Below are 12,056 nucleotides of genomic sequence, written 5' to 3'. Positions count from 1 at the left end.
AAAGTTCCTATAGATAACTATGTAGAGTAAGTAAAAGCTTTGGTAAATGCTATGGCATAGGATGTATTGACTTGGTAGAGTTGTATTGATTATTGTAAGGGTTTGGCAATTTGAACTTACGGTTATTGACAAAAGTCATATTTGTGGATTCATATTGATAAGTAACCCTTTATTCTGCTATATGTATTAGTCTATAAAAAATGCTATGGTTAGAATTATAAGATGAAATAAATTTTTAGCTTTGCATCTTATTAGCTTGAAAGTGATATGCCTTCCTAGCTATATATATGAAGTGATATCGTTCAGCAATGCAAGTGTAGAGTGTAGAAAATATATATGAAAACACTTACGGAACGTAAATTTGAGAATTATTGTTGCTGTTATTACCATTTCTGGCTTCCAGCAAATTTTGTTAGGTTTTATTGAAATTGTTTTCCTGATAGGTTTTATTGAAATTGTTTTCCTGATAGGTTTTATTGAAATCGTTTTCCTGATAGCAAATGATGGTTTATGATCAGTTCTGACAATTTCTATCACAAACTAGTGGATGTTTGGAACGGCATATGGGTAAATGAGTTAGAAGATAGAAGCTTGGGAAAAATAAAAATGATAAAATGACTTCCTGGTACTAATGTAATCTGTACAACGTGTAATGTGCATATAGGGTGTGGCATGTTAGGTGTGACACTTCTTCCTTATTGATTCTGAATTTTCATTAAGTGGGCAGGGTTTTGAAGTAGAGGGAAATAGTTAGGTAAAAATCACTCACAATGATCAGTTGAGTATGTAAGTAATGCAGTTATAACACTTTCAGTTATTTCCGTTAGTAAATTTTCAGGAGGGATTGTCATAGCATTCTGAAATAATTTTCTAATGACCTTGTGTTTGCATGAAGACATTAAAAAAGTGACTTGTCTTAGGTAGTTGCAAAAATATTCACCTGGTGTTTTTTTTTAATTTGTAGAGCTTTATGTGGTTCTTGAGTTAGTAAACTTGCCTGCAGAGTTTAGAAATGACTATTGTCTTTTAACATTAGTGCATTCCTGGTAATACCACCATGCATCATAATGTTTGAATCCAACTGAATTTAAGTTTTGCAGGTATATTGCAGGGGTTGTCTTCCGTTCTTAAATCTCTCTAGACATCTGAACTCACAGTTTACCTTTCGTACAAATCACAGTGCTTTGGAGTGCATGTTTTGATGATGAAACTTCAATAATATCTGAACCAAGAAGACATAAGAAACTTTTTGAATATTTTGATGATAGTATTTTACATCCGTCATTAACCCCTCATTTTCCTTCACCCTCATAACCCTTCCACGAATGATTTGTTTTGTATTGAAAAATCAGAAAGTCCTCTCTTAAATTGATCTTTACAGTGACAACAATGATTCCATTCAAGTAGAGCATAGATCATAATCTTAGAAAATGTGCATCCTTCTTGTAAATTATTATATCGAATGGTAGTAATATATTTATTTTTATTTATTTTGCTTTGTCGCTGTCTCCCGCGTTAGCGAGGTAGCGCAAGGAAACAGACGAAAGAAAGGCCCAACCTGCCCACATGCACATGTATAAACATACACGTCCACACACGCAAATATACATACCTATACATCTCAATGTACACATATATATACACACACAGACATATACATATATACACATGTACATAATTCATACTGTCTGCCTTTATTTGTTCCCATCGCCACCTCGCCACACATGGAATAACAACCCCCTCCCCCCTCATGTGTGCGAGGTAGCGCTAGGAAAAGACACCAAAGGCCCCATTCGTTCACACTCTAGCTGTCATGTAATAATGCACCGAAACCACAGCTCCCTTTCCACATCCAGGCCCCACACAACTTTCCTTGGTTTACCCCAGACGCTTCACATGCCCTGGTTCAATCCATTGACAGCACGTCGACCCCGGTATACCACATCGTTCCAATTCACTCTATTCCTTGCACGCCTTTCACCCTCCTGTATGTTCAGGCCCTGATCACTCCAAATCTTTTTCACTCCATCTTTCCACCTTCAGTTTGGTCTCCCACTTCTCCTCGTTCCCTCCACCTCTGACACATATATCCTCTTGGTCAATCTTTCCTCACTCATTCTCTCCATGTGACCAGACCATTTCAAAACACCCTCTTCTGCGATCTCAACCACACTCTTTTTATTTCCACACATCTCTCTTACCCTTACATTACTTATTCGATCAAACCACCTCACACCACATATTGTCCTCAAACATCTCATTTCCAGTACATCCACCCTCCTGCACACAACTCTATCCATAGCCCACGCCTCGCAACCATACAACATTGTTGGAACCACTATTCCTTCAAACATACCCATTTTTGCTTCCCGAGATAATGTTCTCGACTTCCAAACATTCTTCAAGGCTCCCAGGATTTTCGCCCCCTCCCCACCCTATGATTCACTTCCGCTTTCATGGTTCCATCCGCTGCCAGATCCACTCCCAGATATCTAAAACACTTTACTTCCTCCAGTTTTTCTCCATTCAAACTTACCTCCCAATTGACTTGACCCTCAACCCTACTGTACCTAATAACCTTGCTCTTATTCACATTTACTCTTAACTTTCTTCTTTCACACACTTTACCAAACTGAGTCACCAGCTTCTGCAGTTTCTTACATCAATCAGCCACCAGCACTGTATCATCAGCGAACAACAACTGACTCACTTCCCAAGCTCTCTCATCCTCAACAGACTGCATACTTGCCCCTCTTTCCAAAACTCTTGCATTCACCTCCCTAACAACCCCTTCCATAAACAGATTAAACAACCATGGAGACATCACACACCCCTGCCACAAACCTACATTCACTGAGAACCAATCACTTTCCTCTCTTCCTACACGTACACATGCCTTACATCCTCGATAAAAACTTTTCACTGCTTCTAACAACTTGCCTCCCACACCATATATTCTTAATACCTTCCACAGAGCATCTCTATCAACTCTATCATATTCCTTCTTGAGATCCATAAATGCTACATACAAATCCATTAGTTTATCTAAGTATTTCTCACACTCTTCAAAGCAAACATCCTCTACCACTTCTGAAACCACACTGCTCTTCCCCAATCTGATGCTCTGTACATGCCTTCACCCTCTCAATCAATACCCTCCCATATAATTTACCAGGAATACTCAACAGACTTATACCTCTGTAATTTGAGCACTCACTCTTATCCCCTTTGCCTTTGTACAATGGCACTATGCACGCATTCTGCCAATCCTCAGGCACCTCATCATGAATCATACACACATTAAATAACCTTACCAACCAGTCAACAATACAGTCACCCCCTTTTTTTAATAAATTCCAGTGCAATACCGTCCAAACCTGCTGCCTTGCCGGCTTTCATCTTCCGTAAAGCTTTTACTACCTCTTCTCTATTTACCAAATCATTTTCCCTAACCCTCTCACTTTGCACACCACCTCGACCAAAACACCCTATATCTGCCACTCTATCATCAAACACATTCAACAAATCTTCAAAATACTCACTCCATCTCCTTCTCACATCACCACTACTTTTTATCACCTCCCCATTAGCCCCCTTCACTGAAGTTCCCATTTGCTCCCTTGTCTTACGCACTTTATTTACCTCCTTCCAAAACATCTTTTTATTCTCCCTGAAATTTAATGATACTCTCTCACCCCAACTCTCATTTGCCCTCTTTTTCACCTCTTGCACCTTTCTCTTGACCTCCTGCCTCTTTCTTTTATACCTCTCCCACTCATTTGCATTTTTTCCCTCTAAAAATCGTCCAAATGCCTCTCTCTTCTCTTTCACTAATAATCTTACTTCTTCATCCCACCACTCACTACCTTTTCTAATCAACCCACCTCCCACGCTTCTCATGCCACAAGCATCTTTTGCGTGAGCCATCACTGCTTCCCTAAATACATCCCATTCCTCCCCCACTCCCCTTACCTCCTTTGTTCTCACCTTTTTCCATTCTGTACTCAGTCTCTCCTGGTACTTCCTCACACAAGTCTCCTTCCCAAGCTCACTCACTCTCACCACTCTCTTCACCCCAACATTCTCTCTTCTTTTCTGAAAACCTCCACAAATCTTCACCTTCGCCTCCACAAGATAATGATCAGACATCCCTCCAGTTGCACCTCTCAGCACATTAACATCCAAAAGTCTCTCTTTCGTGCGTCTATCAATTAACACGTAATCCAATAACGCTCTCTGGCCATCCCTCCTACTTACATACGTATACTTGTGTATATCTCGCTTTTTAAACCAGGTATTCCCAATCACCAGTCCTTTTTCAGCACATAAATCTACAAGCTCTTTCGTGCGTCTATCAATTAACACGTAATCCAATAACGCTCTTGTGTGAGGAAGTACCAGGAGAGACTGAGTACAGAATGGAAAAAGGTGAGAACAATGGAAGTAAGGGGAGTGGGGGAGGAATGGGATGTATTTAGGGAATCAGTGATGGATTGCGCAAAAGATGCTTGTGGCATGAGAAGAGTGGGAGGTGGGTTGATTAGAAAGGGTAGTGAGTGGTGGGATGAAGAAGTAAGAGTATTAGTGAAAGAGAAGAGAGAGGCATTTGGACGATTTTTGCAAGGAAAAAATGCAGTTGAGTGGGAGACGTATAAAAGAAAGAGACAGGAGGTCAAGAGAAAGGTGCAAGAGGTGAAAAAAAGGGCAAATGAGAGTTGGGGTGAGAGAGTATCATTAAATTTTAGGGAGAATAAAAAGATGTTCTGGAAGGAGGTAAATAAAGTGCGTAAGACAAGGGAGCAAATGGGAACTTCAGTGAAGGGCGCAAATGGGGAGGTGATAACAAGTAGTGGTGATGTGAGAAGGAGATGGCGTGAGTATTTTGAAGGTTTGTTGAATGTGTTTGATGATAGAGTGGCAGATATAGGGTGTTTTGGTCGAGGTGGTGTGTAAAGTGAGAGGGTTAGGGAAAATGATTTGGTAAACAGAGAAGAGGTAGTAAAAGCTTTGCGGAAGATGAAAGCCGGCAAGGCAGCAGGTTTGGATGGTATTGCAGTGGAATTTATTAAAAAAGGGGGTGACTGTATTGTTGACTGGTTGGTAAGGTTATTTAATGTATGTATGACTCACGGTGAAGTGCCTGAGGATTGGCGGAATGCGTGCATAGTGCCATTGTACAAAGGCAAAGGGGATAAGTGTGAGTGCTCAAATTACAGAGGTATAAGTTTGTTGAGTATTCCTGGTAAATTACATGGGAGGGTATTGATTGAGAGGGTGAAGGCATGTACAGAGCATCAGATTGGGGAAGAGCAGTGTGGTTTCAGAAGTGGTAGAGGATGTGTGGATCAGGTGTTTGCTTTGAAGAATGTATGTGAGAAATACTTAGAAAAGCAAATGGATTTGTATGTAGCATTTATGGATCTGGAGAAGGCATATGATAGAGTTGATAGAGATGCTCTGTGGAAGGTATTAAGAATATATTGTGTGGGAGGCAAGTTGTTAGAAGCAGTGAAAAGTTTTTATCGAGGATGTAAGGCATGTGTACGTGTAGGAAGAGAGGAAAGTGATTGGTTCTCATTGAATGTAGGTTTGCGGCAGGGGTGTGTGATGTCTCCATGGTTGTTTAATTTGTTTATGGATGGGGTTGTTAGGGAGGTGAATGCAAGAGTTTTGGAAAGAGGGGCAAGTATGAAGTCTGTTGGGGATGAGAGAGCTTGGGAATTGAGTCAGTTGTTGTTCGCTGATGATACAGCGCTGGTGGCTGATTCATGTGAGAAACTGCAGAAGCTGGTGACTGAGTTTGGTAAAGTGTGTGAAAGAAGAAAGTTAAGAGTAAATGTGAATAAGAGCAAGGTTATTAGGTACAGTAGGGTTGAGGGTCAAGTCAATTGGGGGGTGAGTTTGAATGGAGAAAAACTGGGGGAAGTGAAGTGTTTTAGATATCTGGGAGTGGATCTGGCAGCGGATGGAACCATGAAAGCGGAAGTGGATCATAGGGTGGGGGAGGGGGCGAAAATTCTGGGAGCCTTGAAGAATGTGTGGAAGTCGAGAACATTATCTCGGAAAGCAAAAATGGGTATGTTTGAAGGAATAGTGGTTCCAACAATGTTGTATGGTTGCGAGGCGTGGGCTATGGATAGAGTTGTGCGCAGGAGGATGGATGTGCTGGAAATGAGATGTTTGAGGACAATGTGTGGTGTGAGGTGGTTTGATCGAGTAAGTAACGTAAGGGTAAGAGAGATGTGTGGAAATAAAAAGAGCGTGGTTGAGAGAGCAGAAGAGGGTGTTTTGAAATGGTTTGGGCACATGGAGAGAATGAGTGAGGAAAGATTGACCAAGAGGATATATGTGTCGGAGGTGGAGGGAATGAGGAGAAGAGGGAGACCAAATTGGAGGTGGAAAGATGAAGTGAAAAAGATTTTGTGTGATCGGGGCCTGAACATGCAGGAGGGTGAAAGGAGGGCAAGGAATAGAGTGAATTGGAGCGATGTGGTATACCGGGGTTGACGTGCTGTCAGTGGATTATATCGGGGCATGTGAAGCGTCTGGGGTAAACCATGGAAAGCTGTGTAGGTATGTATATTTTGTGTGTGTGGACGTATGTATATACATGTGTATGGGGGTGGGTTGGGCCATTTCTTTCGTCTGTTTCCTTGCGCTACCTCGCAAACGCGGGAGACAGCGACAAAGCAAAAAAAAAAAAAAAAAAAAAAATCTACAAGCTCTTCACCATTTCCATTTGCAACACTGAACGTTCCATGCATACTAATTATTCCCTCAACTGCCACATTACTCACCTTTGCATTCAAATCACCCATCACTATAACCCGGTCTTGTGCATCAAAACCACTAACACACTCATTCAGCTGCTCCCAAAACACTTGCCTCTCATGATCTTTCTTCTCATGCCCAGGTGCATATGCACTTGAAAAATATATGTTGATTAATAGTTAAAGGGATAGAAAGACTGGAAAGGCAACAGAAATGAAGTTTTAGGAGCTATCTCGGGTAAGCTTGTTGACATGGAAGGAGAGTTAAGGGAAAGAGCAGTACAGGGTAGAAGAGTCGTTGGGTCCTTTAATAGAATAATGAAGGGTAGAGGTGTAAGTATGGAAGAAAGGATGAAGGCAAAGCATAGTTCCCTGACCCTGAATTTTGCAGCCGAAACATGGGCATGGAATGAGTCATTAAGGTCAAGAATCAAGGCTGTCGAAATGAGCAATTTGACAGGAGCTTGTGGTGTGACTTGATGGAATGAAGAAATGAGGGGACGTCTGACAGCTTTGGTTTGACATGGAATGGAAAGAGAATAAATTGTCGAGTGGTAGAGTGGGTGAAATGTAATACTTCAAGGTGGTTTGACTTTTAGAGCCCCTCCAACACCTTTTTGACTTTCTAGAGACTGGATTAGGGCAATCCTTTATGTGGTACTTGAGGGTCTTTTCTAATTCTGCAGCCCGCCATTTTATTTGTGCAGTAAATTTAAATGTTTCCCAACATATCTGTAGTTATGCCATCCTTACCCTTACTCATTGGCCATCTCTTGTTAGAAAGAAAGCAAGAACTTGTGAAAAGCCATTTCATGCCGAGGAGGACAGAGTAAGCTTCTTTTTCTTTTGCTCTGATCCCTTCCCTTTTGTACTCGTGTACTTCCTGTAGTGTAGTGGTTTAGGGTTAGATGGAATGAAGAAATTTTATGAGGTTGATATATTTATATTTGATCTTGTTACACAAGCTTTGTTCCCATAGAGCAGGGTTGTCTGATTGTGCATGTACTCCTTGGGGGTACACTTAGTGTTTCCAGCGGGTGCATGAGAAGTCTCTAGGGTATACTTTTATTGTCCATCCCATTTTTGCAGTCTTTTCTTCTCCAAAAAGGAGAAATTAAAATTACCACAGTTCATAGAGGTCTTATGTAGTAAACATTTTCTTGCTTTTTTTGTCATTCATTCACAATGGAAATATATACTTCAGTTCTGCAGTTATGTGTGAATGTACAAAGATATTTTGCACATGTATCCATTCCCCATCTTCACTATCAGCAACGTTCTTGATATAAGGGTGTGCAGACCACCATGAATCTGCTGAGGAGGTGTATGAGCCAAAAAAGATATATTAGGATATGGAGGCAAGAGCACTGACGTACTCAAGTTGATCTTGTACAGGGGAACAACTGGTGGAATTGGCATTTTGTTTATGATTGCTAAAGAGAGCAGGGTTTGCTCTCATTTCTCATGCTTACAGCTTTTTCTACAATAAGAAATGGCTTTTTACGAGTTCCCCTTCTTTTTTCAGCTGTCATTATCATAGAATATATACAGCGTTAGCTTGTTTCTTTTGCAGACATACAGGAATTTGATTTTCATTTCTAGAAGTATATCCCATAGATCCTGGGAGTTTATTTTTTATACACATATAGTGCTCAGAGTAATATCATCATAACTTATTTAACATTTAAAATACAGTATTCAATTTGCTATGATGAGGAGGTCAGCAACTGCAGTGTTTTTTGTTAAATTGTAAGATGGAAATGTGAAATTAGCCTTTGCATCATATACCGTACTGATATAATGTCCATAATCACATTCATCTTATGCTGAAACCCTTCCTTGCCTTCTTCTTCATAATAGTCTGTTTTGTTTTATGAGCTTGCTCATGTTTTAGTTGATCCTTTTCTTGAATCCTCAGCTCACTCTGTCAGAACGTGTCCAGCAGTTGTCAGATGCAGGTTTGAAAAAGCCAGTTCTGCGTTTCAATGGGGAAAAGTTCCGACAATATGTTAAAGGCACTCCTCGCAACTACTCCATGATTGTTATGTTTACTGCACTAGCTCCTTCTAGACAGTGTGGTATATGCAGGTATGTAATTTTTCTTGTGCAGGTAATAATTGTAAATGTAGGTAGAAATATTTGTCTTTTACTTTTACGTTCTCTTCATGATAGTGCTAACATGGATATTACAGAAAATTAGGAAAACAACTGAGGCATTTAGTATTAAGGCAGGTTTGATGGGGAGTGTTAGATTGATTAGTTCTGGTCACTCATGGAAATGGTTGTATGGCAAAAGTAAGTGGTATGTTGGTCAGATTTTTTCAAAAATATTTATATTTTTATTCTGAGTAGTTGGTTTAAACCTCAGTGTTATCATGCAAAATCACCTTCCAGAACTTTTTGGTAGATGTTTATCTCCTTCAGCCTCAGTTTTTCCATTCATTTACATGTCCACTCCTAGGTACATAAAGCACTCCACTTCCTTCAGGCCTTCCCCATTCAAACTAACTCTCAGAATTTTCTGTCTCACTTGAAATATTGTCAGAGCAGTACCAAAGGATGTCTCATGCAGTTTACATGTGGATGACTACGTTGTATTGCTGTGCAGGGAGTTTGGTCTGTTTGAATGAGTATCAACAGACAGGTAAATGTGAATAGAAGCAAGGTTTGAATGAGTATCAGCAGATGTGAGTAAATGCAAGATTATTAGGTTCAGTAGGGTTGAGGGACAAGTTAGTTGGGATGTAAGTTTGAGTAGAGAAAAATTGGAGAAAGTGAAGTGTTTTAGATATCTGGGAGTGGACTTGGCAGTGAATGGAACTACAGAATTGAAAGTGAGTCATAGGGTGAGGTATTGGGTGAAGTTTCAGGGGGATGAAGAATGTGTGGAAATAGAGGACGTTATCTTGGAAAGCAAAAATGGGCGTGTTTGAAGGAATAGTAGTTGCAACAATATTATATGGTTATGAGTTATGAGCTATAGATAGGGTTGTACAGAGGAGTGTGGATGTGTTGAAAATGAAATGTTTGAGGACTATGTGGCATGAGGTGGTTTGATCGAGTAAGTAATGAAAGGGTAAGAGATATGTGTGATGATAAAAAGAGTGTAGCTGAGAGAGCAGAAGAGAGTGTGTTGAAATGGTTTAGACATGTAGAGAATGTATGAGGAAAAGTTGACAAAGAGGATACATGTGTCAGAGGTGAAGGGAACAAGGAAAAGCAGGAGACCAAATTAGAGGTGGAAAAATGGAGTGGAAAAGATTATGAACAATCAGGGCCTGAACATACTGGAGGGTGAGAAGCATGCAAAGAATAGAGTGAATTGGAACAATGTGGTATACCTGGGTTGACGTGCTGTCAATGGACTGAATGAGGGCGTGTGAAATGTCTGGAAAGGTCTGTGGGGGCCTGGAAGTGGATAGGGAGCTGTGGTTTTGCTGCATAATATGTTATAGAGAGACTGAGTGTGAATGAATGTGGCCTTTTTTGTCAGTTTTCCTGGTGCTACCTTGCTGAAGTGGGGGGTAGCGATGCTGTTTCCTGTGGGGCAGATTGGCATTGGGAATGGATTGAAGGCAAGCAAGTATTTGATGTATATGTGTATATATGTTTGTGTATGAATATTTACATATATGTTTATATGTTGATATGCATATGTATTTGTATATGTGTGGGCGTTTATTTTATATGTTGTTGGGTCATTCTTTGTCCGTTTCCTGGCTCTACTTCATTGATGAAGGAAATGGCGATCAAGTATAATATATAATATAAATAATATTGTTATTTGCTAATGATAAACATTCAAATTAGAATTGATAGCTGTAGATTAGAACAGGTGGGATAAGATGTTCATGGGTACTTTAATGCTTTTTTGTTCTTGCAGACATGCACATGATGAGTTCCAGTTGGTCGCCAACTCTTGGCGGTACTCTCAGGGATACTCTAACAAGTTGTTCTTTACCCTTGTAGACTTTGATGAAGGCCCAGATGTTTTCCAGCAGGTGAGATGAAAGAATGACAGGTGCACATTGTTTCAGGCAATTTGCAAAAGTATATTTATTTTGGTTATAACTTTCAGTAAGTCACTGAGGCAAGTGGAAACATGCTTTATGAAATTGAGTGGATACTAGTTACTACATTGATTAAGCCTTTTGATTGGGGAAATTGAAAATTCTTGGCCGAAGAACCTTTTTGGATGGTAAAGCTTTTCCTTTTTGTAGGTTTTGTACTATTACATAACTTCTCAAATGTTAAGAGTTAGAGGCTTTGCCAGTAACTCACTACTTGAGGCTTTGCGTCTGTAGTCCTTGGCTTGTACATTGTTTGCATAGTGATAAAAGGTGATTTAAATGTTTTTTTCCAAATACATTATTTTGATAAAGAATTCAAAAGGAAAATACATTAGTTTCTCTTTATGTAGCAGATGCCTTTGTGCACTGAACACATTTTTTATCAAAGAATGATTACCTTTAATTCTCTGCTGAAGCCTCAAACGTCTTTCAGCTTCGGCTCAACTCTGCTCCAGTATTTATGCACTTCCCTGCAAAAGGAAAACCAAAAAAAGTTGATACCCTGGATATTCAGCGAGTTGGTTTTGCTGCTGAAAACATAGCTCGCTGGGTTGCTGAGAGAACTGACATCCAGGTAAGTGATCCAAGTTTGTATTTTGTGTGCTATTCATTTACATATATATAGGTTACATGTATGAATATGTAGATGCATTTGTAGTCAGGCATTTATTCTGTACTTTACAACAGTGAATTGGGTGGGCTTTTCAACTTTCATATAGTTCATGGTTTATTTGCCAGATATTTGTTACATGACTAGAACAACGTATAGCCAACCCAGACTGCTGTAGATAGTGGTATGATACAAGCAGTTCTTTGAAAGTAGTTTCACAAAGTATTGAAGTTTACTTTTTTCCTTTTTTTTGTGATTGACATGTCATGGGCAGAACATGCCCCAGTCAAGGCTATCTTGGATGAAATAAAAAAGTAAGAGAAAAAGAAAGTAGAAATTGATCAGGGTTCCGCATATTTTTGTAAATCTGACTAAAGGAAGGAAGGTTATATAGCGAGGAGAGACAAAAGAAGAAAGGGAATTCCATACCTTAGGTGTTTCAGGGAAGATAGAGATATAACAGCCAGTCCTCAAGTGGCTGGTCTTCACACAGAATCTGTGGGAAGCAGCAGCCAAACACATGCAATGGGTAAAAATCTAACTGATGGCAGTTGACAGGCATGCAGCTCACAAGAACAGTGGCCATAATGATACCTGTAGAATAGA

General features: G+C 39.9%; 1 protein-coding gene across 1 annotated transcript in view; it reads left to right on the top strand.

Annotated features, from left to right (window-relative positions):
• Ostgamma (oligosaccharide transferase gamma subunit) overlaps nucleotides 1–12,056 on the top strand; it is a 36,188-nt gene that overhangs the window by 844 nt on the left and 23,288 nt on the right. Inside the window, exons 2-4 of the mRNA XM_071656667.1 lie at nucleotides 8,689–8,858; nucleotides 10,654–10,771; nucleotides 11,274–11,414. Coding sequence (XP_071512768.1) covers nucleotides 8,689–8,858; nucleotides 10,654–10,771; nucleotides 11,274–11,414 — 429 coding nt within the window. The remainder of the gene's footprint in view (nucleotides 1–8,688; nucleotides 8,859–10,653; nucleotides 10,772–11,273; nucleotides 11,415–12,056) is intronic.

The sequence above is a fragment of the Panulirus ornatus genome, chromosome 63, assembly GCF_036320965.1.
Source record: "Panulirus ornatus isolate Po-2019 chromosome 63, ASM3632096v1, whole genome shotgun sequence".
Taxonomy (NCBI): Eukaryota; Metazoa; Arthropoda; class Malacostraca; order Decapoda; family Palinuridae; genus Panulirus; species Panulirus ornatus.
The sequence above is the reverse complement of the archived record's forward strand: the minus strand, read 5'-3'. Positions and strand labels throughout refer to the sequence as shown.